The 26,269-nt window shown below is 57.7% G+C and overlaps 1 protein-coding gene across 1 annotated transcript in view; it reads right to left on the bottom strand.

The window, feature by feature from the left end:
* Nucleotides 1–490: 490 nt before the first annotated feature.
* PIK3R5 (phosphoinositide-3-kinase regulatory subunit 5) overlaps nucleotides 491–26,269 on the bottom strand; it is a 45,107-nt gene continuing 19,328 nt past the window's right edge. Inside the window, exons 2-19 of the mRNA XM_083874817.1 lie at nucleotides 23,279–23,388; nucleotides 16,957–17,057; nucleotides 15,718–15,786; nucleotides 14,914–15,052; nucleotides 12,397–12,466; nucleotides 11,684–11,858; nucleotides 10,627–10,780; nucleotides 9,823–9,906; nucleotides 8,543–9,299; nucleotides 7,750–7,900; nucleotides 7,541–7,666; nucleotides 7,264–7,389; nucleotides 6,453–6,546; nucleotides 5,232–5,308; nucleotides 4,553–4,646; nucleotides 3,269–3,351; nucleotides 2,957–3,066; nucleotides 491–2,458 (exon numbers count right to left, since the gene is read on the bottom strand). Of these exons, the coding sequence (XP_083730943.1) occupies nucleotides 2,317–2,458; nucleotides 2,957–3,066; nucleotides 3,269–3,351; nucleotides 4,553–4,646; nucleotides 5,232–5,308; nucleotides 6,453–6,546; nucleotides 7,264–7,389; nucleotides 7,541–7,666; nucleotides 7,750–7,900; nucleotides 8,543–9,299; nucleotides 9,823–9,906; nucleotides 10,627–10,780; nucleotides 11,684–11,858; nucleotides 12,397–12,466; nucleotides 14,914–15,052; nucleotides 15,718–15,786; nucleotides 16,957–17,057; nucleotides 23,279–23,375 (2,649 nt within the window). The 5' untranslated portion in view covers nucleotides 23,376–23,388 and the 3' untranslated portion in view covers nucleotides 491–2,316. The remainder of the gene's footprint in view (nucleotides 2,459–2,956; nucleotides 3,067–3,268; nucleotides 3,352–4,552; nucleotides 4,647–5,231; nucleotides 5,309–6,452; nucleotides 6,547–7,263; nucleotides 7,390–7,540; nucleotides 7,667–7,749; nucleotides 7,901–8,542; nucleotides 9,300–9,822; nucleotides 9,907–10,626; nucleotides 10,781–11,683; nucleotides 11,859–12,396; nucleotides 12,467–14,913; nucleotides 15,053–15,717; nucleotides 15,787–16,956; nucleotides 17,058–23,278; nucleotides 23,389–26,269) is intronic.

Genomic DNA, 26,269 nt, shown 5'->3' on the forward strand with positions numbered 1-26,269 from the left:
ACTGCCAGGAGTGCCCAGGCACGGGCAGGGGACAGCCCAGCAGGGCCTGGCACTGCCAGGAGTGCCCAGGCACGGGCAGGGGACAGCCCAGCAGGGCCTGGCACTGCCAGGAGTGCCCAGGCACAGGGAGGGGACAGCCCAGCAGGGGCTGGCACTGCCAGGAGTGCCCAGGCACGGGGAGGGGACAGCCCAGCAGGGCCTGGCACTGCCAGGAGTGCCCAGGCACAGGGAGGGGACAGCCCAGCAGGGGCTGGCACTGCCAGGAGTGCCCAGGCACGGGGAGGGGACAGCCCAGCAGGGCCTGGCACTGCCAGGAGTGCCCAGGCACGGGCAGGGGACAGCCCAGCAGGGCCTGGCACTGCCAGGAGTGCCCAGGCACGGGGAGGGGACAGCCCAGCAGGGCCTGGCACTGCCAGGAGTGCCCAGGCACGGGGAGGGGACAGCCCAGCAGGGGCTCTCAGGGGGTCCCTGCCAAGGACGGACACTTGGAGGAGCTGGGGGCTCCTGGAGCTGGTGTGAGGCCAGGGAAGGTGGATCCTTACTGGGAGACCAAGCTGGCTCTGCCCTGGGGCTCCTGCTCATGGCCCAAGGGATGCTCCACCGCCCTCGAGGGACCCCCAGGGCAGCAGCAGCCTGGGGTGGTGGATTCCAGCAGGAGAGGGAAGCACAGAGCCCTCAGAGCACAGGCACACCTCGCATTTCCTCATCTCTGACCCCGGCAGGAGCTGTGCCTGGAGCTGCTGAGGACACCAGGGAGCACCCTGGGGACCACGGTGTCCATCCCTGGCCCCAGGCTGTCCCCAGAAATGGGACAGTGGGAGCAGAAGGTGTCCAGCAGCCAGTGGAGCCGGGAGCAGAGCCAGGGGCACAGGAGCAAAACTTCCAACAGGGAAACGCTTCCTGGGGAAATGCAGCACACAAACCTCACACCAGTCCTCTGGGACACCTGAAGGCCCCAGGAGCTCCTGCCCTTCCCATGGCAGGTTGAACCTCAAGTGACACTGCTGCTGTGCCACCTGCCCTTGGGGACAGTGCTGAGAGTCACCAGGTCCTGTTTGCTGGAGGATCAAGGGACCCACTGTGGCTGAGCCCTGCAGCCCCCAGCAGTGCCAGGGCCCTTCCAGACACATCCAGGGCACACAGAACCTCGGGATCAAGCTCCTTTGGGCCTGCAGCAGGCAATGAGCTCTGGTGCTGCCAGCACTGACACAATCCCCAAAATCTGCCCAGACACAGCCTGAGACTTTTCCAGTCCTGTTGCTTTGCTCACGGGGTCAGATTACCCCTAAATATCCTCAAATATTGCACCTTTCTGTACCCACAGCCTTGAAGAGAGGGGGAAGAGGCTGGAATGTTTGTGGGGGGAGGATCTCAAATCCTGCTGTCACTTGCAGGTGTTACTGGGTGTGTTTGGTGCTGGGTCCTTCTCCCAGTGTGGCTGCAGGTGGGCCTGAGGCAATCCTGGAGCTTTCCCCAGAACTTCCCTCCCTGCTGGGAGTCCAGCATGGCCCCTGATGGATTTCCAGCACCCACTGAGGGTCCAGCCCTGGGCTGGCTCTGGCACACAGTGCTGGGAGCAGGCTGCAAGACCAGGGGCTGGACAGGGAGTACAGGTCAGTGCTGGAATCCTGAAGGAATTGGGAATTGCTCTCCTGGATGCACAGGAAATACACGGATCCACCAGCAGCTGTCCCATCCCTGGATGGCCTATTGCACTCAGTTCCCTGGGACACAACCAGCCCCTGCTGCAGGATCCCGGCTCTGCTTCCCTGCAGGACCTCCAGAAGGGGAGGGAAACCTTGAAAAACCTGTTCCCATCCCAAAAAACTGTCCTGAGCATCCTTGACCTGTCACAGGTGAAACGCCACCAGGACATGGGTGTGTATTCACCAGCACAATGGGATCTGTAATTCCCACGCACTGACAGACACCTAGCACCACTGAGCCAGGACATTCCTCTTCCCAAATATCCCCCCATGAGCTCACCCCCATATCTCACTGGCACCATTTTCCAGCAGGGAATATCCCTGTCCTTGCCCTGCCCTCCCAGCCAGGTATTGGCATCTGCTGATCCACAGGGAGATTTCCAGGAACCACCTTCCTCCCCTTGCTGGGAACCCCAGAGACACCAGGGCACGACAATCCCATTTCCTGAGGAGGGGCCAAGCCTGGAGCAGGGGCGGTTCAGCCACCACAGACACCACAGTGACTCTGCAGCTCCAGGAGCTCTTGGCCAAGCAGGGCTGGGTGTCCTTTTCCTCCTCCTGAGCCTGGACTGGCGTGGGATGGAGCCTGATCCGGAGAGACGCGTCTCCTCTAGGGCAGGGCCCCACTGAAGGTGGCGATGGGCAAACACAGCAGGGAGTGGAGCTTGGAGGGGTCCTGGGGAGGCGCTGGGGACCCTCGGGGTGCCAGGGGGTCACTGTCCTGGGGCTTGTAGCACACGGAGATCTCACACCTGCAGGGGACACAAGGGAACAACCTCTGCGTGAGGTGTGGGCTGAGAACCCTCAAGAGCAGCAGGAATGGGGCTGCAGACCCAGGGGGAATGGGGCTGCAAACCCAGCAGGAATGGGGCTGTAGACTCAGGGGGAATGGGGCTGCAAACCCAGCAGGAATGGGGATACAGACCCAGCAGGAATGGGGCTGCAGACCCAGCAGGAATGGGGCTGCAGACCCAGCAGGAATGGGGCTGCAGACCCAGTGGGAATGGGGCTGCAGACCCAGCAGGAATGGGGCTGCAAACCCAGCGGGAATGGGGCTGCAAACCCAGCGGGAATGGGGCTGCAAACCCAGCAGGAATGGGGCTGTAGACTCAGGGGGAATGGGGCTGCAAACCCAGCAGGAATGGGGCTGCAGACCCAGGGGGAATGGGAATGAGGCTGCAGACCCATCACCCCTTTCCAAGCCACAGCTCAGGATGCCCCATCCCAGGAGCTCTGGCTGCAGTTCCCACCTGGTTACACTCTGTAGGATCTTCTGCTCGTCCTGGTCCAGGCACACGGCGAAGGAGGACTGGACCCCAATGATCTGGACCTTGTCCACTTTGATCTGAGACACACTGATCTGCTGAGGGGAAAGGCTGGAGTGAGTGAGTGAGCTGCTGCTCCAGCACATTCCCCGGGCTGGGCAGGGCAGCTGGGGGCAGGACTGGGGGCAGCAGCCAAGGGACCCCCCAAGGAGCTGCTCTGTCCAGCCCTGCTCCCCTCCCAGCTGGGCCAGCCCAACCTCATCTCCCCGAATGTGAGAGCTCCAGGACTGGAGTTACCTGATTGAAACTTTTCTTGGATTTGGAGTTCTGCCTCTTGACCACCTCGGTCACAGTTAAGTTGAGACATTCTGTCTTGGAGGCTGCAACAGAAGGAAACTCCCATGACCCGGGGCTCTGCTGTGCTCCCTGCACCTCAAAGCACAAAACTGGGGCTGCAGCAGGATCCCACCGCGGGGGGAACACAGCCCATCCTGCTGAATGTCCTCTGTAATTCCAGCTGCTCTCCAAACGCAGCAGGAGAGAACCCTGAACCACCCTGGGCTGCAAACAGGAGGGAAAGCATCGCCCATCAGTGTGAGGAAGGCGTGACTCCCCCCGCGGGGCCTCTCCTGAGCCCACCTGGAGACGTGCCTGGAATGACAGTGACACCCTGTGGCCAAAGTGCTGAACGAGAAAAGCAGCGGAGCCGAGGGGATCTGATTCCCCATCCATGGAGAGGTCTCTCCCCAGAGAGGAGCAAACCCTGAACTGGAGCACCAACATCCAACTCAGCATTTCCAGGGGGTAAGAAAGCCATTGCTGATGTTTTTGTGCCCGGATTGGCTGCATGGCTCCATGGATGGGCACAGGGGGGACAGTGCAGAGCTCCACGGGGCACACAGGGACACCTCCTGTTTTGCCATTCCTCTGGTTATCCTGCTGACAAACACTTGCCAGGCACCAGGAACACGAGGAAAAAGCACCTAAAGCCCCTCAGTCTCCTCAGAACTGGATGTGTCTAATGGCCAAATCAGCAGTTCTTAAACAAGAACAAACCAAATGCGTGCACAGACCACGAGCTTTAGAGCTGTTCAAGGGCTCAAAGCTTGATTAATTGGAAACCTGATTAGAAAAAAAAAGGCTTCTGAGGCCAAGGCAGGTGGGTGGGAGCTGTGTCTGAGCTGCAGCAGCAGCTTAGGATGGTCTGCATGCAAGGCAGGGCTGTGGGTGCAGGACAAGCACCTGGCCCTTGCTCCTGCTTCATCTGAAGAGTTTTACCTGCTGCCCCTCCTTGCTAAAAAAGCGTTGTTCTGGAAAGCATCACTGCCCAGCGGGGTGTGAGCCATGCCAGCCCCATCCCCAGTGGGTGTTTTGGGAGAGTGGGACAGGACACATCCCCTGTCTCTGCTGTGGGACTGAGGATTGGCACACACCCCAGGACTGCAGCACGGCCGGGAGAACAGGAGACTCCCAGCTGTGTCTCTTGCACTCTCAGCTCTCCCATCTGCTCCAGATCCACTCCATGCCCTCGCTCCCCCAGTGCCTCCCACCCTTCCCTGGGCACGGGGTCCCTGTACCCACCGAGCTCCTCGTGCCTCCTGCAGGCCTTGCTGAGGTTGACGGAGGTGCAGACCTTCTCCACGTCATTCCAGTGACTCCTGCCACTGGCAGCTGTCTGCAGGCACCAGCCACGGCCCAGGGGAGAGAAGCACACGACCATTCAGCTTGGAAAAGACCTTTAAGGGCAAGTCCAACCCTAAATCTAACCCTGACAAGTCCTTAAGGACTCGGTCCTTGTAGGACCAACCCTACATCTTTTAAGCATCCCCAGGGATGGCGACTCCACCACTGCCCCGGGCAGCTGTGCCAGGGCTGGAAAACCCTTTTGGTGAAGAAATATTCTCTAATATCCATTCTAAACTTCCTGTGGTGCAGCTCGAGGCCCTTCCCTCTCCTCCTGTCCCTGTTCCCTGGGAGCAGAGCCCGACGCCCCCGGCTGTCCCCTCCTGGCAGGGACTTGTGCAGAGCCACAAGGTCCCCCCTGAGCCTCCTTTTCTCCAGGCTCAGCCCCTTTCCCAGCCCCCTCAGCCCCTCCTGGGGCTCCAGACCCTTCCCCAGCCCCCTCAGCCTCTCCTGGGGCTCCAGCCCCTTCCCAGCTCTGTTCCCTTCCTTGGACATCCCCAGCCCCTCAGTGTCCTTGCCATGAGTGTCCCAGAGCTGTCCCCAGCACTGGAGGCGCCCCGGCAGTGCCAGCACAGACCTTGCTGTATGCAATCTGTAGTGTCAGTGGGATTGCTTCCCTGTCTCCATCTATTCCCAGCCTTTTGCTGCCTGGACCTGCAGGAAACAAGGAGCAAATGTCACACGAGGGGGTTTTATCCCCAGCCTTCCCTGGCTGCTGATGCAGCAGCACACCCAGGACCTGCAGAAAGAGGAAAAGGCCTTGCTGAGCACAGCTCTGGGGCAAAAGGGCAAAAAAAGAAGAGAAAAGGTGGCTTAAAGCCGCAGAAAGCAAAGAATGCAGAGAGGAATTACAACACAAACGACCCTGCAGGACTGAAAGTGGCTCTGGCTGAGCCGGGGCAGAGGGGTCAGAGCTCCAGGGAAAACAGAGCAATAAAGGGCACGGGGCTCTCCCTGCTCCTGTTTGTTCAGGCAGATCTCTGCCCACATTAAATTAGCCCTGAAACACTGAGCCTGACACTTTCTAACTTTTTTTTTTTTTCCCCTGGATAATTTTTTTTGCAGCGGTGAAGTGGTGCCAGACAAGCCAAGGGGAACACAGTGGATTCAGCACTGGAGGTTCCACGAGCTGGAGGAAAGAGCTCTTTGCCCAAGTCTGATTCACCAGAGCGTCCCATCCCGGGAGGAACTGCAGCCAGCTGTTCCTGCCGCTGCTCCTGCCCCCTTCATATCACCAATGTTATAAATTCAGAATATAAAAGTAAAAAAGAAAAAAAATTACACACAGAAGGCTCCAAGCACACACAAAAACCTGGCTTTGCCAGTAAAATGAGGAGATGAAAAGAGGGATTTTATCAATGACACTTTTGGACAAAACACAAAGAGAAAGGAGTAAAATGGAAAGATTAAGAGTTGCTGCATTTGGCAGGTGCTGAAGAGAGGAAGGAAACGGGCTTGGAGGTGTTTTATTGTAAATCCATTCTAGAGTTAGGAGCAGCACAAACAATCAGGCATTGCCGTGGTTTCACTCCTGGAGGGAAAACAAAACTGGGATGTTCCTCTCCCAAACCAGTGAAGAGCTGTCTGGATCCTGGCCCAGCCACCTCCTGCAGCCCAGGCCTTCCCTTCCCTTCCCTTCCCTTCCCTTCCCTTCCCTTCCCTTCCCTTCCCTTCCCTTCCCTTCCCTTCCCTTCCCTTCCCTTCCCTTCCCTTCCCTTCCCTTCCCTTCCCTTCCCTTCCCTTCCCTTCCCTGTTTCAGGCCCCCAGGGCAGGTGGACCCCCAGGAGCAGCTACAGACCTGAGGCCTTGATGGCCCTGGTGGCTGCTGAGTGCCCCAGCTCCAGGGAGTGGATGAAGACCTCGGTCCTCTTCTCCCCCCCGATGAAGGTGAGCTGCCAGGGGGACAAGAGAGGACACGTGGGGGTGAGATGGTCAGGCAGCCTTCACCCTCTCAGCCCTTACAAGATGAGGCAGTTTGGGAAAATCCTCCCATGTTTTCAAAGCACCTTTCAGCAGTGCACCTGCCTCTAGCTGGACTTCAGACTGCTTGAACAGATCCCCAAAACAACCCAAACCTCTCATTTTCATTTAAAACTCCACTCCTACCGAAAAAAACACCAGCCCACCATGACCCAACAGCAGTCTAGGAATTGCTTTGGGAACACAAACCCTATGCAGCTCTGCTCAGCAAGCCCTGCTGCAGCTGGTCCTCGGCCCCAAAGCAGGGCTGCAGCCCCAGACTGAGCCTTCCCCAGCACACCTGTCCCAGGCACACAGCGGGGTGGGGAGAATTTGCCTCATGGCAGGGCTGGCTTTAGGAAGCAGAGCTCTGGAGGGATTCCAGCACCACGGACAACCTGGCAGCACTGCCAGGCACTGCTCTGTGCCACGGGGAAAGGTGCTGAGGTGGAAAACTGCTCTGCTAGAGTGGAATTTCATGGTCTGGGCAGGAGCTGCTCCCAGTCCCCGAGCCAGGAGCGTCAGCCAGGGTACCACAGACCCCCAGGGGACAGAGGGGACTGAGCTGTGCCTCAGCAGCATGTGGTGGCTGTGCCACACCCCCTGGGCCGGTGGCACAGGCAGGGCCAGCCCTGTTTTCCCCTGCCCACCTCGGTGTGGTAGAGCTGCAGCAGCACGGGGCGCGTGGCGAAGCGACAGTAGTACAGGATCATGTCTGCCAGGATGGGCAGCTGCTCCTGGGCGTCCTCCTGTGGCTCGGCCTCGGCCTTGGCACTCTGGGGTGGCAGAAATGAGGTGGGGGAGATGTCACCTCCAGCCACAACCATCAACCCACCCCGCTGGGGACGGGAACCTCCTGCTGACCACCCCACGTGCATCCCGTGTGGGCAGCAGAAGGTCCTCCCTGGGGAAGGGGCACACACACACCTGGCACAGGACGTCCATGGGCAGCTTCATCAGCCCCAGGACGTTGCGCTCGTACCAGGGGTCCAGCAGGCCGATGTAGTGCGAGATGTCGTTGGTGCTGCCCTCCATCCCGGCCACGGAGGGCTCCTGAAACCGGACACTGGGGTCACCCCGAGGGTCCCCTCAGCCCGCCCCACTCCACACGGCGCCCCCGAGGAGTGGACACCCACCTGCGCCCGGGCCAGGGGGTCCCCCAGGGCCAGTGATGGGTGATGATGCACCTGCGGGGTGGATGGGGCTGCGCAGCTCCTCTTCACGGGCACGTAGAAAAACAGCAGCCTGAAGTACCGTGTCAGCGAGGGGCAGGAGCTCTCCTTGAGCCTGGGGAGGGGCAGAGGGGCTGAGCGGATGTCCTGGGTTGCAGTGTAGGATGTACACAAAGTATTTATTCTATCACCATCTTCATGAACTGTTGGAACCAGGTGGGGCAGTGTTTTCCCAAGCCCCTGCCTCTTCTGCTAAAGACCTTTGGGGTGTCTTCTGCTCATGGCCCATCAATGCCTTGCCCAGGACTCACAGGGAACTCCCTCCAGGAGCTCTCTCTGTTTAATGGGCCATCAAGGAGCCACTGCACGACTCCTCATCCCATTGGGAGATGCTCCCAATGCCCAGGGGGAGGAGCCAAGCATTCCCACCTGGAGAGAATCTGGGATTTGGGACAGGACAAGCAGCCCTGAGCCACTGGATTCCCAGAGGAGCAGAGCTCCCAGACCTTTCTGTGGGATCACTGCTTCAGGAAGAGCCCCTCACCTGGACTGCTCCCACCACCCTGCTCAGGGTGTGTTCTGACTCTGGCAGTGCTCCTTTGTGTTATTGCCTTTATTTTATTTTACTTTTACCTTTTTACCTTTCTCCTTATTAAATTATATCTCTGACTCAGAGCCTCTCACTCATTTTGCTTTCAAACCACAACAGCAGAGAGTCCCGGCGGGGCTGGCCCCGCGGGCACCCCGGGAGGCTCACCTGAGGCGGCTGTAGGCGCGGGCCACCTTGCCCGAGATGCGGTCGGAGCCGAACACCACCACGCGCAGTGTGCCCACCTTGGCATCCTCGTCACAGCTGAGGAAGGGGCGGCGGGGCAGCCCCAGGGGCCGGGGGGCGAGCGGGGCTGGCCCGAGCCAGCCCGGGCCGTGCTGCGGCAGCGAGAGCGCGCGGCGGGAGCGCGCGGGGACGCGCGGCCGCAGTGGGGACGCGCACAGGCTCTCGGAGCGCCGCAGCGACAGTGACAGTGACAGCGACAGTGAGCACGGCCCCGGGCACTCCCGCAGCTCCCGGCTCTTGCTCTTGAAGAGTTTGTAGAGCCTGTTGGTCAGCGACTGGCGGTGCCTGGGGGGCCTGTCCGCCCCCAGCTCCGGCCGGCCCGCCGCCTCCAGGGAGCTCTCGTCGCTGTCCTCGGCGTAGCCGCTGTCCATGCAGTCCTTCAGGCTGGACACGAACGACTTCAGCGATTTCCTGGAGACCGCGGTCAGCTCCGAGATGGACTCCTTGGAGGAGGTGAAGAGGGACCCCCGCGAGGGCTTGGAGCCCTCCTCGGCCAGCACGGAGTACACGGAGTCACTGGAGATGGCGCAGAGTGGGGACAGCAGCGAGTCCTGCTCGGGGGAACCGCCGTCGGTCTCCACATCTTCCTCTTCCTCCTCCTCCTCATCCTCCTCCTCGTTCTCCGAGGCCAGGGGCTCGGCAATGCTGCACTCCTTGCTGAGGATGTCGTTGAGGATGTCTGAAAGCCACCAGAGGGAGAAGGTGTCTGCCACAGGCTCCAGCAGAGCCCCTGCAAACGTGGGGACCTGACCCCACTGCCACTCCCCATGGCCAAAGCTCTGCTCCATCCTGATGTCAGGCAAGGAGCTGGAAACCCCCTCCCCAATGCTTTTAGATTTCCACAAAAGGCTCAGCTGCAACGCAAAGAAAATTGTGTTTCTCTCCTCGAGGTTCTGAAAAGGCAAACCCCAGCTGGGCTTTTGCTTCCTTCCCACCCAGCCTGCAGCACATCCTCACCTCTGATCCGGGTTTAACAGAGGGCAGGAGCAAAGCCGAGCTTCTGGCTGACCCAGCCCTGGCCCACTGTCCCCTTTCACTGCAAAGCCCAGGCCTGAGCCCTGCTCCAACCCGCTGGGGCCACACGGAGCCTTTCCAAGAACAGACGAGCTCCTTCCAGGAATGGGGAAGCTGCCCCAGCTCAGCACAAGGGGAACCTTTGACTTCTCCAAAGCTGCTGAGAGCTCGGCCAACGCCCGACTCACCGAAGTTGTCCTGGTCCCAGCTGTAGGTGTAGCAGCGGGCGGGCGGGAGGGGAATGGGCTGCAGCTTGCGGGGCTGGGCCTCACCTGGGGAGAGAGGAGGGACAGGGGCTGCTTTGCAGGGTCCCCCAGTGCCACCCCTGCTGGCCTGGGAGGTGCCACCCAGTCCCTGCTGTCCCCAGCTGCAGGCAATGCCATCGGGACAAGGGGACACTTCACACCTGCACAGACACCAGATGCCACAGATACCGCAGGGTTCTGATTTAATGCTTTCATCTCACCCTCAGACCGTCCAAAGGTTGAACAGCTCATTTGGGTGCTGTTTTAATTAACCCTTTTGTGGGTCACGGTGTGGTTATTAAACAGCCCTTGGGCCGGTGGTTTTCTATCACTCACGGTCATTGCACTGAGCTGAGACTGTAAAACCACTCCCCATGCTGCTGCAGGAGCTGAGCTGGGGGGGAGAGGGCCGGGGGATGCTCACCTGCCATGGCGGGGTACCTGGGGGATGCTCACCTGCCATGGTGGGGTACCCTGGGGGATGCTCACCTGCCATGGTGGGGTACCTGGGGGATGCTCACCTGCCATGGTGGGGTACCTGGGGGATGCTCACCTGCCATGGCAGAAAGGCCTGGGGGATGCTCACCTGCCATGGTGGGGTACCTGGGGGATGCTCACCTGCCATGGTGGGGTACCTGGGGGATGCTCACCTGCCATGGCAGAAAGGCCTGGGGGATGCTCACCTGCCATGGCGGGGTACCTGGGGGATGCTCACCTGCCATGGTGGGGTACCTGGGGGATGCTCACCTGCCATGGCGGGGAAGGAGGCGGCCCCGGCGATGTCCCGCAGCACGGCCTGGAGGCGCTCCCGGGCCAGCGCGGGGTCGCTGCTGGCCGCCGCCGCCTCCTGAGCATCGGCAGCGCTGGCGTAGAGCTCCGACAGCTCCTCCAGGGGCTTGGACTGCGGGCAGAGCCGGGAGACACGGTCAGGGGCTCCCTCCGCTGGGGCAGCATCACTAACGGGATGACTCTCCCCTCCGCTGCCCCTGCCTCCCTCAATTTCCGCCCCGGCTTTTCCAAAGAAAATAAAAATTACTTTGAAAACACCGCAGAGGTTTTCTTCCTTTTTTTTTTTTTTTTTTTTTTTTTTTTTTTTTTTTTTTTTTTTTTTTGCCTCGCCCCCAAGTGTTTGTCTGGTTAAACAAACATTTTTGCTGATTTTCAGATCTGGGGGCCCTTCCTCTCAGCACTTTGAGATGGGAAGTGTAGGAAAGGGGCAAATGCTGGCCTGTCATTTCTTTCTAGTCCAGCTAACAAGTGATCTGTAAGTTCCCACATGAAGCCGTTTTGAGAATGAGAAGTTCCTTTAACACAACAATCTATTCTGAGGGTGAAAAATAAACGCACCTGTAATAACAAGGGATTTGTCCCATGAGAATCAGTAAAGAAAATATGTGAACAATCTGAGAACAGATTTGATAGACAAGCAAAACACTTTCACTAACCAACAGAATAATTAAAAAGAAAGCTATTAACCAATTAAAGTTGCCCATGAGGTTTGTAAAAGCTGTATAAAGGACAACATGTGGCCATAACAATGAGAAGGTTTCTGAAGATTTTACCGTGTCACTCTCTGTGCCATGGCTGCCTTACAATGACAGGGGAAAAGGACTGAGCCCTCTGCACACACCCCACAAAACACTTCAGACCTCAGGTCTAACCCGAGAAGGGAAAAATGTGCTTTTTTCCTCCAAGAAGCACTACCAAGACCCTTTTCCTTTGCCAAGCCAGCCCTGTTTTGGGTAGGAAACCCAGCACTGCACCGCTCCCGCGGCACCCTGGGGTGGGCACTGCCCCGACCCACCTTGAGCAGGTGCTGCAGCCTGTCCAGGTCACAGCAGGAGCCGAAGGTGGCCTGGTAGAGGTGCTGGAGGAGCAGCACCAGCGTGGAGTGCTGGGGGGGCTCGCTGGAGCTCAGCCTCTGCGCGATGGACAGGAACTCGCTCTGCACCTCCGAGCGGTTCAGCAGCAGCACCGTCCTGGGGACAGGGACACGGTCAGGCCGAGCCCACACAGGGCTCACTGGACACCGCTGAACCCAAAGCACCTCCCTCCTGAAAGAGGCAGCTCGGAGGAGAAGCTTTAAGCATGGCACAGGTCTGTTTTCCCAGCCTCGTTTCCCTATTCACAACGTGAGGATGACAAGGAAAGGTTCAGCCCAAGGAAAGGTGCAAAGTCTGACTGCTCAGAGCTGCAGGGTTTTCACTCCTTGCTGCTCTGGGGCTGGGATGGACTCGCTTCTGGCTCCCAAAATCATGGATCACAGCATTCCCCAGCGTGTGCTGAGATCAGCAGCTCCCTGGGGAGGAGACTCTGCCTTCCCCAGCCCTGCAGGGTCACTGGCACAGGGAGCCCACAGACCCTGTCCCAGCCCTCTGTAAATGCCCCCGCTGCTCTCCTCGCCCTTCCCACAGCCCAGCCCAGGGCCCCAGACCTTCTTTCCTGCCCCTGGGAGATGCTGCAGCAATGCCAGCCCATGGGGATGCCACGGGGAGCCCCCAGCAGGGCCACACTTACACCGTGGAGCTCTGGTAGTTCTTCACAGGCAGCCCCTGCTCCGTCCTCACCAGCCTCTGGAATGTGATCCCTGGGGACAGAGCAGGGCAGTGAGGCACAGAGCTCCTGCAGGCTGCTCTGCCCAGCAGCCCTGAGCTGGCTCTGCCCCTGCCTGGAGCAGGAGTGGCAGCACCAGGAGTCCCCATGGGGACAAGGCACAGCCACTGGGTGTGGGGCCAGTTCAGGAACTCGGGATGTGAAGGGTAAAACCCCAGAGTGATGGGAAACCACCTACAGGAGAGGACAGGAGACCTGCTCCAGCCCCAGTCCCTTCTGCCACACTGCTCACGTGGGATGGGAATTCCATGGGTGACATTTCCCAGCTTCTCCCACTTGCTTTAGCCCCCAGGTCCTGGGTGTTACACAGGGCCAGCAGGTCACTGCCACCTCCCCCCTGCAGGGATGGAGCAGGAGAGAGCCTGGGTGCCCCCTGGGACTGTCCCCAGGACACCAGGTGACATCCAAGGGGCAAAAGCAGAGCCCTATCACCCCAGTCAGCAGGGGAAAACCTCATGGCACCAGCAAGATCCAGCCCTGATCCATGCAGGGGCCACATCCCAGCCAGCCCAGCACCCACGGGGGCCCAGCACCCACGGGGGCCCAGCACCCAAGGGGGCCCACCCTGATCCTCACAGGTGATGGCAGCACTGGCCCCTCCTGCAGAGCCACCAGCCCCGGGGCGCAGATCAAAGCTGTTGTGTTCCTGGCAAATACTGACAGCAGCTCATTCCCTGTTAATCTTTACCCTCATCTCAATAAAAAGCTTTGGCCTCAGCCCCCCAGCAGGTCAGGGGGGTTGTGAAGCAAGCCTCAAACAGCCTGGAAGGTCCTGGCAGCTGAGCAGCAAGGGACACATCCTCACCTCACTGCTTCTGGAGGGGGATTCCCAAAGCAGCAGCAATTCCCAAAACCAGAATCCCAAAAGAGCAGGGGATCCCAAAACCAGAGGGATTCCCCAGTGCCTCTCACACAGCACCCTTGGCAGGGGGAGGAAACCCACTCTGCTGTGGGAGGGGAAAGTTTTTGGGCCGCCTGACACAGCCTGGGGCACTGGGGGTGGCACAGGAATGGGATGCAGCCCCCACCTGGAGCTTTCCAGAGGTATGGGAAGCACAGCCCTGACCCGGGCACAGCGGGAAATGATCAGGAAGGAGCTGGGGAGCTCCCCAAGTGTCCTCATGTCCCTGTGGCCCTGCAGCTCAGAGATGAGGCCAGACACAGCCAGACCCTGCCTGGTGGTCATGGCCACTGGTGCTGGGAGTAAAGCGGCCAGTCCAGAGCTCCCACTGCACCAGGCAGGGGGAAAAAACATGATTTTTTCATCTTTTTGTTCCTTTCAAAGCACCATTCATCCCATCCTCGAGTTCCCACCTCACAGGAATCGCTGCCCTGACAGAGACCCTACACTTCACATCCCCCAGGACTCTCCAAAGCACCTTCCCAGTCTGAGGGGGTGGGGAACACCCCCAGCCACAGCCTCATCCCCCTCCCAGGCCTCCCAAACCCTGCTCAGGATTAAACACGGGCTGAAATGTGCTCTGTGTGATAACAGCTCTTCAAAGGCCCCCAAAAGGCAGGAGATTAGGGGGAAAAAAAGGGCTTTGAAAAATAATTGGAAGAGCTGCTCCATTGGGAACCACAGGACATGCACAAGGAGTCGTTAATTAAGAGGAGCACGGGTGGTGCCCATGCATGTGCCCAGAGCTGGGTCACAAGGAGTGTCGGCTGGAAAGAACAATCCAGGGAGTCCCTCAGCCCTATGGAAATCTCCATGGAAGAGCAGGCTCAGAGAGGTTCCGCCACCCTGATGCCCATGACTGGCCCCACTGCTGTCCCCCCACACAAAGGGCAGGCTGGGGGGAGCGGCCAGCACGGGCTCTGCTGGGGAAAACACCTTCCAGACTGAAAGCCAGCCAGGAAATGGTGACCCATGCGGCTGATTGCCTCTGACCCACAGCTGGGACAGCCTGGGATGCTCCCTGCACACAAGGGACCCACCAGAACCACCACCCTGCCCTGCTCCTCCACAGTCCCACCCTCTGCTGGACCACCCAGGAGCGCCATCCTGAAGGAGGAGGGAGAGCAGGGTCCTCACCCCTGGAAAAGCTGAGCTTTGGGATGGACAGTGCGCTCCCAGGACTCAGGAGGCAAGGGAGGAATGAGCCAGGAGCAGTGGAGGGGCAAATCCCAAGGCACGGCTAGGTTTGGCCCTGTCAGAGCCCAGGGCTGGGTTTGGCCCTGGCACAGCCGGGTTTGGTGCTGGCACAGCCCAGGGCTGGGCTTGGTGCTGGCACAGCCAGGTTTGGTGCTAGCACATCCCGGGGCTGGGTTTGGTGCTGGCACAGCCAGGTTTGGTGCCGGCACATCCTGGGGCTGGGTTTGGTGCTGGCACAGCCAGGTTTGGTGCTGGCACAGCCAGGTTTGGTGCTGGCACAGCCCAGGGCTGGGTTTGGTGCTGCCCCCAGCCCCAGCGCTCACCTGGCGCCTTGAGCTCGTTGCTGATGAAGGTGAGCAGCTCCCGGAAGGTGTCACAGTAGGGCACGGGCCACGTCAGGAAGCTGTGGTAGACACTGGCAGCTTTCAGGAGCAGGTCAGAGCCGGGTGGGAAGTGAGGAGCCTGCGGGGACAGGGACAGGAGGCTCGGGAGGGGCAGAGGTCCCGAGTGCCATGTGAGTGCTCCAGGGTTTAGGCTGGAAGTGCAGGAGGAGAAGCAGAGCAGAGGTTCCCCCTGTGCCACCCCATGAAAGGCCACAGGATCCCCTCGGGCACAGCTCCAAGAAGCTCCTTCCCAATCTCCCCAGACCAGGCTCACATGCCCAAGCCTAAATATAAATTCCTTTTTAAGCCCCACAGTCTGCACAGATGAATTCCACGCAGCCTGTGCTTGTGCAGGATCTGGCAGCAATGACTTCCTTGGGATAATGATGCATTGTGCTGTGAATAATAATAATAATAAAAAAGTATTTCCTGGGAAGGCTCTGCTCCTTTTCATTCACGTTGCCCGTGTATTTTGCCCAACTATAAAGGGCAAAGAAAAAAATTCCCCTTTATTGTCCATCTCCCTTTCTGATTAGCCCAGCCTTTAAAAAATAGCTTCAAAACCCCTGAAGCCCATTTTCTTTGTCTCTCAGCTTGTGCAATGGGTGCTTGATCCTGACCCCTCTGGCTTCATAGAGAATCTTTTTGGGGTGAACTGATGAAAGCTGGGATGTTTCAGCCAAAGCCAGCCTGATTTTGGTGCCTGCCCTGGGCTGGGATGGGCGCAGCAGCCTCAGCACTTACATGGAGCACAGCCGAGTAGAAGAGCAGGGCCAGGGGCGTCACCAGGTCATAGTCACACCTCTCCTGCACCTGTGGGAACAGCCCGAGGGCACAGAGATGAGCTGCTGGCCAGGAGCAGCACCCAAAACCCTCTTGGAGGTGCTGGGAGACTCCAGCCCCACCATCCCATCACCACACCTGGGAGATTCCCTCATCTCCACAGGGAAACTGCCCCCAAAGCTCAACCACATTGTGGGACAGGCAGGGCAGCACAACCTCCTGCTCTGTGTCCTCCCAGGCATGACCCAACCCTTTGAGGCTTCCGATGCTTGAAATTCCATGGAAGTGGCTCAGAGTGGGCAGGCAAGGCGCTGCAGGCATCTTGAGAGGCTGGGCAGGACAGAAATCCAAGGGGTGGAATCCCAGCCTTTATTCCAGGGAATAGCCAGCACTGAGTGCCCCAGGAGATGCCTGCATAGCCCGAAGTGCAATAAACCCTCACTGGAATCCTCCTGTACCAAAGCACTCTGCACCCAGAGCAGTTCCAGCCGTTAAAATACAAACAGGAATAACCTGGAGTGCTCTCAGCTCCCATAAAATGGAAATCAGCATTTACCCCTCACATGAATCCCAGCACTGGGGATTTAGGAAAGACATCCCCATTTCCTGCCACAACCAGGGATTCCTTCAAGGCCTTCCTGGCTGCAGCCCAGGATGGCCCTGCCTGACCAGTGCTGCCTCAAGCTTCCCTGGCACACAATGGGACCGTGGCAGGTCCTGCTGCTGCTTTGCCCTTGGCTGTGACCCCACTGTCACCTGCCAGGCTGCTGTGCACTGCAAATCCTGCCCGTGGTCCCCAGCCCTGCAGGAAACCCGGCAGAGCTGCAGCGAATTCTCCACCAAAAACAACAGGAAATTTTCCATTTGCTGTGCCTTGGAGCAGCAGCTCCATGGACACGGCCAGGGAAGGGCTGGGGAAGGCTGGAGGATCTGCACAGAGCCCAGCAGCACTTGGGGGGATCAAACCCCATCCCTGGGGATCTGCAGAGCTGCCCAAACAACGGGTACAGGCTGGTCCTTGTGGGACACACAGCCCTGGTGCCACCAGAGCTCTGCACCTGCTGGCCCAGCCCCACCCAACCCCAGCAACACCTCATGACTCAAATCCCCCCACCCAGCTTTGCCAAAGCCCATCCTGAGCAAGGCACGGAGCTGCCGAGGCCTCAGATGCTGCAGCTCCCCCTGAGAGCCCCCACACACCTCCTTGGTCTTGCCCAGGATCTTCTCCACCAGGATGAGGTAGTTACCGGCGTCCCGGCTCACCAGCTCCTGCAGGCTCCAGCAGTTCAGGCACAGCCCGGCTGTGGGGACACAGAGACAGGGTCACTCACAGAGCCGTGGTCACTCACTGCCCCACGGTCACTCTGTCCTGGGCTGCAGTGTGGGATGTACACAAAGTATTTATTCTCTCACCATCTCCATGAACTGTTAAACCAGGTGGGGCAGTGTTTTCCCAGGCCCCTCCTTTGGGCTCTTCTGCTCATGGCCCATCAATGCCTTGCCCAGGACTCACAGGGAACTCCCTCCAGGAGCTCTCTCTGTTTAATGGGCCATCAAGGAGCCACTGCACGACTCCTCATCCCATTGGGAGATGCTCCCAATGCCCAGGGGGAGGAGCCAAGCATTCCCACCTGGAGAGAATCTGGGATTTGGGACAGGACAAGCAGCCCTGAGCCACTGGATTCCCAGAGGAGCAGAGCTCCCAGACCTTTCTGTGGGATCACTGCTTCAGGAAGAGCCCCTCACCTGGACTGCTCCCCCCACCCTGCTCAGGCTGTGTTCTGACTCTGTCAGTGCTCCTTAGTGTTATTGCATTTATTTTATTTTCTTTTAACCTTTTTACCTTTCTTCTTATTAAATTATATCTCTGACTTGGAGCCTCTCACTTGTTTTGCTTTCAAACCACAACACACTCCCAGCACCACTGGCAGCCCCAGCCCCACTCAGGAAGGTCAGAGAGGGATGCACAATGGGAAAGCATCAAGGGGAAGATGCTGACCACAGGCATGAGATCAGGGCAGAAGAACAAACCTCACACCCTCCCTGGAGCTGGCTCTAACCCCAAACACGGGTGTTTATCTCACACGGGGCCCCTGAGCATCTGCACACACTCAGCCCCACCCCCAGCTGGGCTGGAGACCCCTGCCCAGGTGAGTACCTGAGATGCCAGAGCTGCCAGGTGTGCACAGAGCCCAAAGGATGCACCTGGCAGGGGTGGGACAGGCCTTCCTCCTGCCTGAGCTAACCCAGCAGTGTGCCCCCCTGCCCTGCCCCTCCCCGGCTGTTATCCCAGCCCTAAACTCCCAAATCCTGCCAAACCCAGCTCCTTGTCAGGCAGGAACCTCGCAGCTGCATCACACCTGCAGATGGCCCAAGGCAGCAGCATCAGGCTGCCCAGCACTCCATCCATCTCTTAGCACCCTCCAAATTTCATTAAATGTATCAAAACCCCACCAAAAGAGAGAAGGGCATTGCCACGCAGAGGGATGGGGGGTCCCTGGCCCCCAGCCCCGTCCCCAAACCCCTGCGGGCTGCAAGGGAGCCGGCCGGTGACAATGGCCAAGGTGTTTCCCCAGGACGTTTCTCGATCTCATTGAAAGTGGCACAAGACACAAACAGCAGTGCAGGGGTGTTGGTTGTCACTCTGGCGCCAGGAGGGGACAGTGCCAGGGGCTGGCAGGGGACACTCAGCACAAACCTACCCTGCCTCTCCCTCAAAGGTTCTTCCAGCTGCAGAGCCTACAAATCCATCAGACACACAGAAATGTCACATCAACACCTTTACACCCCATCCAGGTGCTGAGGAAGGTGAATTTTAGTCACTGCAGAGATCTGCCATGGCCCAGGGGACAAGGCCAGTGGCAAGACAAGCACAGCCAATGCTGAGGCCACAAAGCCACACACATCCCCCAGCAGGGACAAGCATTTGCTCAGTGGGACACTTGCTGTGGCTTTGTGCCAGGCCTGCAGCTGAATCAGCAGGGAAAGCCCCCCTGCTGCCACACAACTTCTTACTTTCAATGAATCAACATTTTCCAGCAGAGAAAGATCCCGCTGGAGAGTTTCCAGGCGGCTCAGATGCACTCGCTGGTAATTACAGATGCAATTCTTAATTGTCCTCTGCTCTGCTGCCATCCACCAAGACTCTGGGATAGCTCAGTGAGAGAACAGCCACACCAACTCAGGAATTCAGTGACGCTCCAGTTTTCCTTTGAGTCTCTTCCACAGGACAGCACGATGGCACAAAGCCATGGGATGGCTCCAGCAGATTGTCCAAATAAATCAATATTGCCCCAGACTGCTGCATCCTCCAGGGAAAGCCCCAGCCCCTGGCAGGGAGCCAAGGCAGAACTGGCCCAGCAGGAGTGGTCAGAGGGGCTGGGAACTTTGCTGTCCTCATCAAGGAGCTGCTGGACTCATGTGGTGCCTTGAAAAACCCATCCTGCTCCAGCTGGGAGGAGGATTCATCTCAGAGCCCCTTCCAGTAGGAGAGCTGGAGAGGGACTTGGGACAATGGCATGGAGTGATGGGAGAAGGGGGAAGATGAAGGAAGGTAGATTTAGATGAGATACTGAGAAAAAAATCCTCCCTGTGAGGGTGGGCAGGGGCTGGGATGGAATTCCCCCTGGATCCCTGGCAGTGCCAGGTTGGACACTGGGGCTTGGAGCACCTGGGACAGTGGGAGGTGTCCCTGCCATGGCTGGGGTGGCACTGGATGAGCTTTGAGGTCCCTCCTAACACATTCCAGGATCCTTCCACCTCTGGGAGCCCGGCTGTGGGGAGCAGGATCCGCAGGAATTGGGGGAGGCAGAGAGGAGAACAGCCCACGGCCCTGGAGGGGCCAAGATCACCGATAAAGATGCACTTTGTACAAACAGCACAAACCAGAACTGCACCTGCCGGTCCCTAAATCCAAGGAATTTGCCCCCAGGAGCTCAGGACACCCCAGCAGGGCAGTGGGAGCAGCAGAGCTGAGGAGCTGCTGCCATCCCCCCGCCCTCATCCATCCAGCTTTGCTCCACTAAATCAGCACCAGTTATTCCTTCTCAAGACAGAGAATGAGTCAGGTTTATCCACCAGCAGCACAGGCAGCCCGGGAACACCCTGTCCCCAGCTGGGGCTAAGGCAGGACTAAGCTGGGCTCAAACCCAGCACCCCACAGAGCATGACTTGACTGAACCCAGCATGAGAGTGATGCACAGAAAAACCTCCTTTTGGGGGGGCAAAGCCTCTGCAGAGCCAAAGGAAACCCTCAGAGCACAGCAAAGCTCTAAGCGGGCACAGCAGGTGCTGGGCAGGGGCTGCTCAGGGCGCCTGGGCTCGGCTTTGATCCTTATCAGCACCAAAGGTGCCAAGACCCGGCACGGCGGCACCGTGGGCGGCCTCGGAAGGAAGAGGCTTTGCCATTTCTTTTCGCAGAAGTGCCCCGAGATGTCTTCCTCTTCCTCTTCCTCCTCCTCCTCCTCCTCCTCCCAGAGCAGCTCCTTCCTGGCCTCTGTGTGTGGCAGAAGCAGAGACGGCCCCAGCCGAGCTGCCCACGGCGCTGGGCACAGCTCCTGGTGTCGTCAGGAGTGGCACAGCCTCCCACAGGGCTGGCTGGAAAGGAGAAGACGCCGTTTCCTCCTCCCCCAGACCTGCTGCCACCTTCTCCTGACCAGAGGGACGTGGTTTGTGCCAGGAGTGCCCCAGGGAAGGAGCAGCTGGCACAGGGAGGTGCCCCAGGACAGGCACAGCATTCCTTGGGAATGCAGCAAGCAGCCTGCAGCTGGAGTGTGCATGTGGATGTCCAGCACCTCCATCCAGCCTGGGCAGAGATTTCAACAGGAAAACCCAGCACAAGCCTGGAGAAATCAGCTCAAAGGGTAAAACCTGCCAGATTTACTAACCAGGAACCTTAACTGTGGAGCCTCAGCTGAAAACATCCAGGCTGTGGTTCAATCACCACAAGAGCCATTCCCTGCCCTGCCTGCTCCTGGTGGGGCCCTCCTAATGGGAATACTCTGGGATGTGTTTCAAAGCCCCACACCAGATCCTGCTCCTTCCCTATCAGAGTGTTCAGGGGACAGCCAGGACCTCCTGCTTCTCTTCACCAGAGCTGGGCAGAGCTGAGCTGGGCACCAGGGGGGACAGGCCATGGAGCCCTGCTCCTTCCTCCAGCTCCCAGTGACCTCCCACCCTCACCAGCATCCTGTGGGGACACACAGCAGCTCCAGCCCACCCCTGGAACCCTCCAGGCCCTGGGTGCCCCCCAATCCATCCCTGGAATATTCCAGGCCCTGGGTGCCCCCCAATCCATCCCTGGAATATTCCAGGCCCTGGGTGCCCCCCGATCCATCCCTGGAACATTCCAGGCCCTGGGTGCCCCCCAGTCCATCCCTGGAACCCTCCAGGCCCTGGGTGCCCCCAATCCATCCCTGGAACATTCCAGGCCCTGGGTGCCCCCAATCCATCCCTGGAACATTCCAGGCCCTGGGTGCCCCCAATCCATCCCTGGAACATTCCAGGCCCTGGGTGCCCCCCAATCCATCCCTGGAATCCTCCAGGCCCTGGGTGCCCCAAATCCATCCCTGGAATATTCCAGGCCCTGGATGCCCCCCACTCCATCCACCAGGAACCTCTGGAACTTTCCCACCTCTCACTCCACAGCACAGCATCCCCACCAGAGCCAAACCCAGGGCTCTCCTTCACCAAAATCTCCTTTTTTTTTTTTTTTTTTTTTTTTTTTTTTTTTTTTTTTGCTCAGCAGCAAGAAATAAAACATTTTTTTTTTGTTTTTCACACCTTAATTTGAATTTGACCATGGTCTCTCTCCTGCAGCACAAAGCAAGGCCAGCCCTGAAGAGGTTCCTCCACAAGGAAAAGGTTTCCCTTCCAAGCACTTTTCTAACGGGGATTTTTTTTTTTTTTTTTTTTTTTTTTTTTTTTTTTTTTTTTTTTTTGAGTCACAGACAATTCACTTCAATAAATTCTGCAGAAAGATCTTCTATTTCCACTCCTGAGCTGGCCACGGGCTCATCCAGGCTGTAAATGTGGAATGGCCAAACCCTCCCAACTCCTCCTGGCTGACCTTACAGCCCTCAGCTCCTCACCCCTTACTCAGGGGGTGCAATGTGTTGGAAATGATTACTCACCCTCTCCAGGGCAACCTTGAGTGAAAGTTAGCACAGAAAAATAATAAAGCTTTAAATGGTTTAAAAATGAACCAAATTCAGCAAGGTCTCAGCCCAAAAAGCTGTGATGTGGTGCTGTGTGTTATTTTGGTGTATGGAAAGGGTAAAAAAATAAAAAAAAAATAGGGGAAAGCAAAGAAATTGGGAAACAGAAGTGAAAAATGAGGAAGGTGAGGGTTCCAGCCCAGCCGAGAACAGGATGAAAGGATTCACTGACTGGTGAGGTCAGCTCTGCCACAAAGAGCAGCCTGCAGAGGACAGCAATACTGAAACTGTCCTTTGGGGCTTGGGGAAGGATGTGACGACGTCTCTGCTCCGGTTTGGAGAGGCAGGAGGGGACAGCTCTGGGCTGTGGGCACTGAGCTCTGCTTTTCCTCAATCCCTCCTGTCACCACAGTGACCAAACAGCTCCTCGGGGGGTCCTGGGGGTCCCCAGCAGCAGCCCTGGGGCTGGGGCACAGCAGAGCCACCAACACCCACCCAGGGCAGGGAGATTCCTGGCAGAGCCCAAACCCTTTGCATGAGAGGGAGATCTTTGAGGTGCAAAACGCCCGAAATCCTCCCAGGAACGCCAGCTCCTTCTGCCAAAGCCCAGAGAGGCACAGGAAGGGACCTAGGAGCCAGGGGAAAGGAAAGAACACGGGGACAGCGGGCAGAGCAGCCCCAGCCAAGCCCCAGGTGATGTGGAAGTGGCATCGCCCCGGTCTGCATCTCTTTGCTGATCTTGTAGGGAAAAAAGGAAAGCAGAAAGGACTGCACAGAGCAAAAGGAATCAGAATCTGACAGCCCCCAAATTCTTTCACCCACACGAGGGTTTGGCAGTGATTTAATCCCAGCTCACAGGCACAGCTATGGGCGAGGCAGAAAGGTCAAAAATGACCCTCAGAAATTATTTCTGCTCTACCCTCACCACGTCAGCCCCAATCCCTTCACAGCCTCCTGAACGAGGCTCAGCTCTTTATGACCACCATGGTATCTGAGCCGAGGTTAAATGATAACAACATCTCTGAGCCGTGTGTGACAACGCAGCAGAGCTCCCAGCCCTGAGGCCTGAGCACCAAGGCAGGGCTGGCTGATTTCACAAAGCCTTCCCGTCTGCCCAGCCCGCTCAGGGACGGCTGGCAGCACACAGACTGAGTCCTGACACGGGTCAGACCTGGCCTGACCTGCTCAGGGACATCTCCCTGTTCCAGCAAAATGCCCAGGAGGACAGACCAGGCTGGATGCGACCTCTGACTCTGCCCACTGTGAGGGAAAAGGCCTCCAGCAGCAGCAGCAGCAGCTCTGTCTAACCCAGGGACAGCCCAGCAGGTGGATCACAGAGACAAGGCCATGAGGAACAGGTCACCTACCAGCCCATCTGCTGGACACGGCGTCCCTGCCGAGCCCGTGGAGACACCTTTCCAGCACGTGGTAGATCCTGTCCTCCGTGCACGTGGTGTGCTGCATTTTAACTCATCTCCTGCGTTCGAGAGGAAAGGGGGACGAGAGTTAATAAAGGATTGCCCTCGATGGCTCCAGTGCTCGCTGGCAATGGCCACAAACCCTCCCCAGGTGGCCAGGGGAGGCTGCAGAGCTGTCCTCCTGCTGCCGCACCTTGGGAAGGAAAGGTCCGCGTGTCCCTGTGGCAATGGGGGAAAACACCAAGGGGACGTGAGCCCAGCACGCCAGGATGTTGTGAAATTGTGACAGCCCTGCCACATCCCACCTCTCCCCCAGGGCCCAGGGTTCAACCTGAGCCTTGGCTAGCAGAGCCTGTGCTGGGGAGGAAGGTTTTATCCCACCCAATCCACGTCCATTGGGCTGGGACACCAGGAACGCCATTCCCGGGGCACTGCTCCACATTCCGTGAGCAATCAGAGGTGACCAGGGGGACGTTCCCTCCTCCCTTGCAGCCCAGAGGGACCCTGGGCACACGTCCCCCTCTCCCAAGGCACAGGTCCACCCCACACATGCTTTGCCTCTTGTTTAGAAGCAACACAAACGCACAGAAACGATCGAGCAAGAAAAAGTAAAAGCTGCCGATGCTACAAAACCACCTGCAAGGCAGCCTTTGCTTTCACTCATGCCACACACCCACATCATTCCCACAGAGATCCTAAAATGCTCCATTCTGTGCCTGTCTGGCCAGAATTTGGTGCCAGTACCCATCACGGCCCCAGAGCCGCTGTGACCTCGGCAGAGGCTCCATGGTCACCTCCACCCACACCTCATGGCCAGCAGCTTCCCCAGCAGGGCTCAGGAAAGCTGTGGCTGCCTGCTGGAGCTCCCTGGCAACACGGGGAGCCAGCCCCAGCCCTGCCCCTGCACTGGAGAGAAGCCACCAGGAGCTCCCCAGAGCTGGGGGCAAACACACCCTGAGCATCACTGAGCTGGGAACAAATACACCCTGAGCATCACTGACCTGCCCAGAGCTGGGGGAAACACACCCTGAGCATTGACCTGCCCAGAGCTGGGGCAAACACACCCTGAGCATCACTGACCTGCCCAGAGCTGGGGGCAAACACATCCTGAGCATTGACCTGCCCAGAGCTGGGAACAAACACACCCTGAGCATCACTGACCTGCCCAGAGCTGGGGGCAAACACATCCTGAGCATTGACCTGCCCAGAGCTGGGAACAAACACACCCTGAGCATCACTGACCTGCCCAGAGCTGGGGGCAAACACATCCTGAGCATTGACCTGCCCAGAGCTGGGAACAAACACACCCTGAGCATCACTGACCTGCCCAGAGCTGGGGGCAAACACACCCTGAGCATCACTGACCTGCCCAGAGCTGGGGCAAACACACCCTGAGCATTGACCTGCCCAGAGCTGAGAACAAACACACCCTGAGCATCACTGACCTGCCCCAGTGCCCGTGCTGTCCTTCAGCCCAGAGGGGCCCACAGGCTCCTCTCTCTGTGCCACTGCCAAAGGCTGGAACTTTCAGGGCTGTGCAGCAGAACTTTTCCCTGTGCCTGGCACCAGGAAGGCTGCAGTGCTGTGGGAAGGAGTGGGGAAATTACAGCCCAGCACCTCGGGGGGCAGAAGGGCAGTGAGTAAGAGCCCAGAGTGACTCACAGACACCTTTGCAACCTTTGCCAGCTCAGAAAACAGCTCAGTCCTCGCAGGGGAGCAGGCTCCTCACCCCACACCAACCCCAGCACCCCTTACCTCGTGTCTCAGCACACAACAGGCAGGGAACTTAAAATAAAATAAACCCAAGATAAGACTTTGCCATAATGCCAAAATGTTTCCATAAAATACACCCAGATATTGCCTTTCAAACCACAGAATGCACTCTTTGGGTGATTTTTTTTCCCATTCTGTGCCATGGACCACACACAAACCTGGGCCTCCTCTCCCAGGGCAGTGCTTAGGGAAGCATTTTCTGTGGGAAATCATCTGCAGCACAAACTTTGCAACCTTTTCTGCTGTATCTGCTGTCCCCTCCTTGCCACCCACGCTGAGCACGATGACGGGGCAGGGGACAGTTCTGGAGAAGGCAATCAGACTCTCAGGGCCCTGTTAAGCATCTTGAGAACACCAAGAAAAACAAGTGCTGAGGTCAAGGGTTTGGAAAATGCTTCACTTTTTATGAGGGTGTTGAGCACCCCAGTGATGGCACAGCCCTTTCCACACTGCAGGGACAACACCTGGTTTTAAGAGCCCCAGTTCCTCAGAGGAACACATCTGCATCAAGGTTTTGGCCCATTTTCAACAAATGCCAAAAAAATTCCCAGTGTCAGGGCTCAGGACAAGGTTGAACCCAACCCTCTGAAAGTATGAGTGTCCAAAAGGGCAATTTATAATAATTTAAAATATTTTTTAAAAAATTAAAATAATTTAAAATCAAAAAATTAAAATAATTTTCTAACCAAATGATTTTCTAAAAGGGCACTGATTAAAGTGAGTGAGAAAAGGCCCAGCACACCAAAGCTGAGCTTGGGAAGTACCCTGAGATTATTTAGGCAATCATCCTTGCACGGTGCCAGATCCTTGGGGAATTTCCATCCAAGATTGCTTAGTTAAGAGGCTTTATTCATCTCCGTGGCTCACAAAGGTGAACAGACAAATTAAATATTTCTGTTAATTAACATCAAACTGGTAAACATTTACTTCCTTGGTGGGAAGTGGGAACTTGCTGACTAAAAACTTGCTGTTTTTAGATTTTCCCTTGTCCTGCTTGAGGCAAAAAGTTTATAAAAATAAAATAAAATGTTTTAAAAAATAAAGTTTTTAAACAATATGATAAAGAATTACCAACAGAAAACATCTTTTCCTGCTGAGCTGTGAAGCCACTGAAGGTCACGAGAAGCCCTTGGGGTATCCCAGCTCCCTGGCAGGGACTTTCCACTC

This window comes from Zosterops lateralis (assembly GCF_965231275.1).
Source record: "Zosterops lateralis genome assembly, chromosome: 18".
Lineage (NCBI taxonomy): Eukaryota > Metazoa > Chordata > Aves > Passeriformes > Zosteropidae > Zosterops > Zosterops lateralis.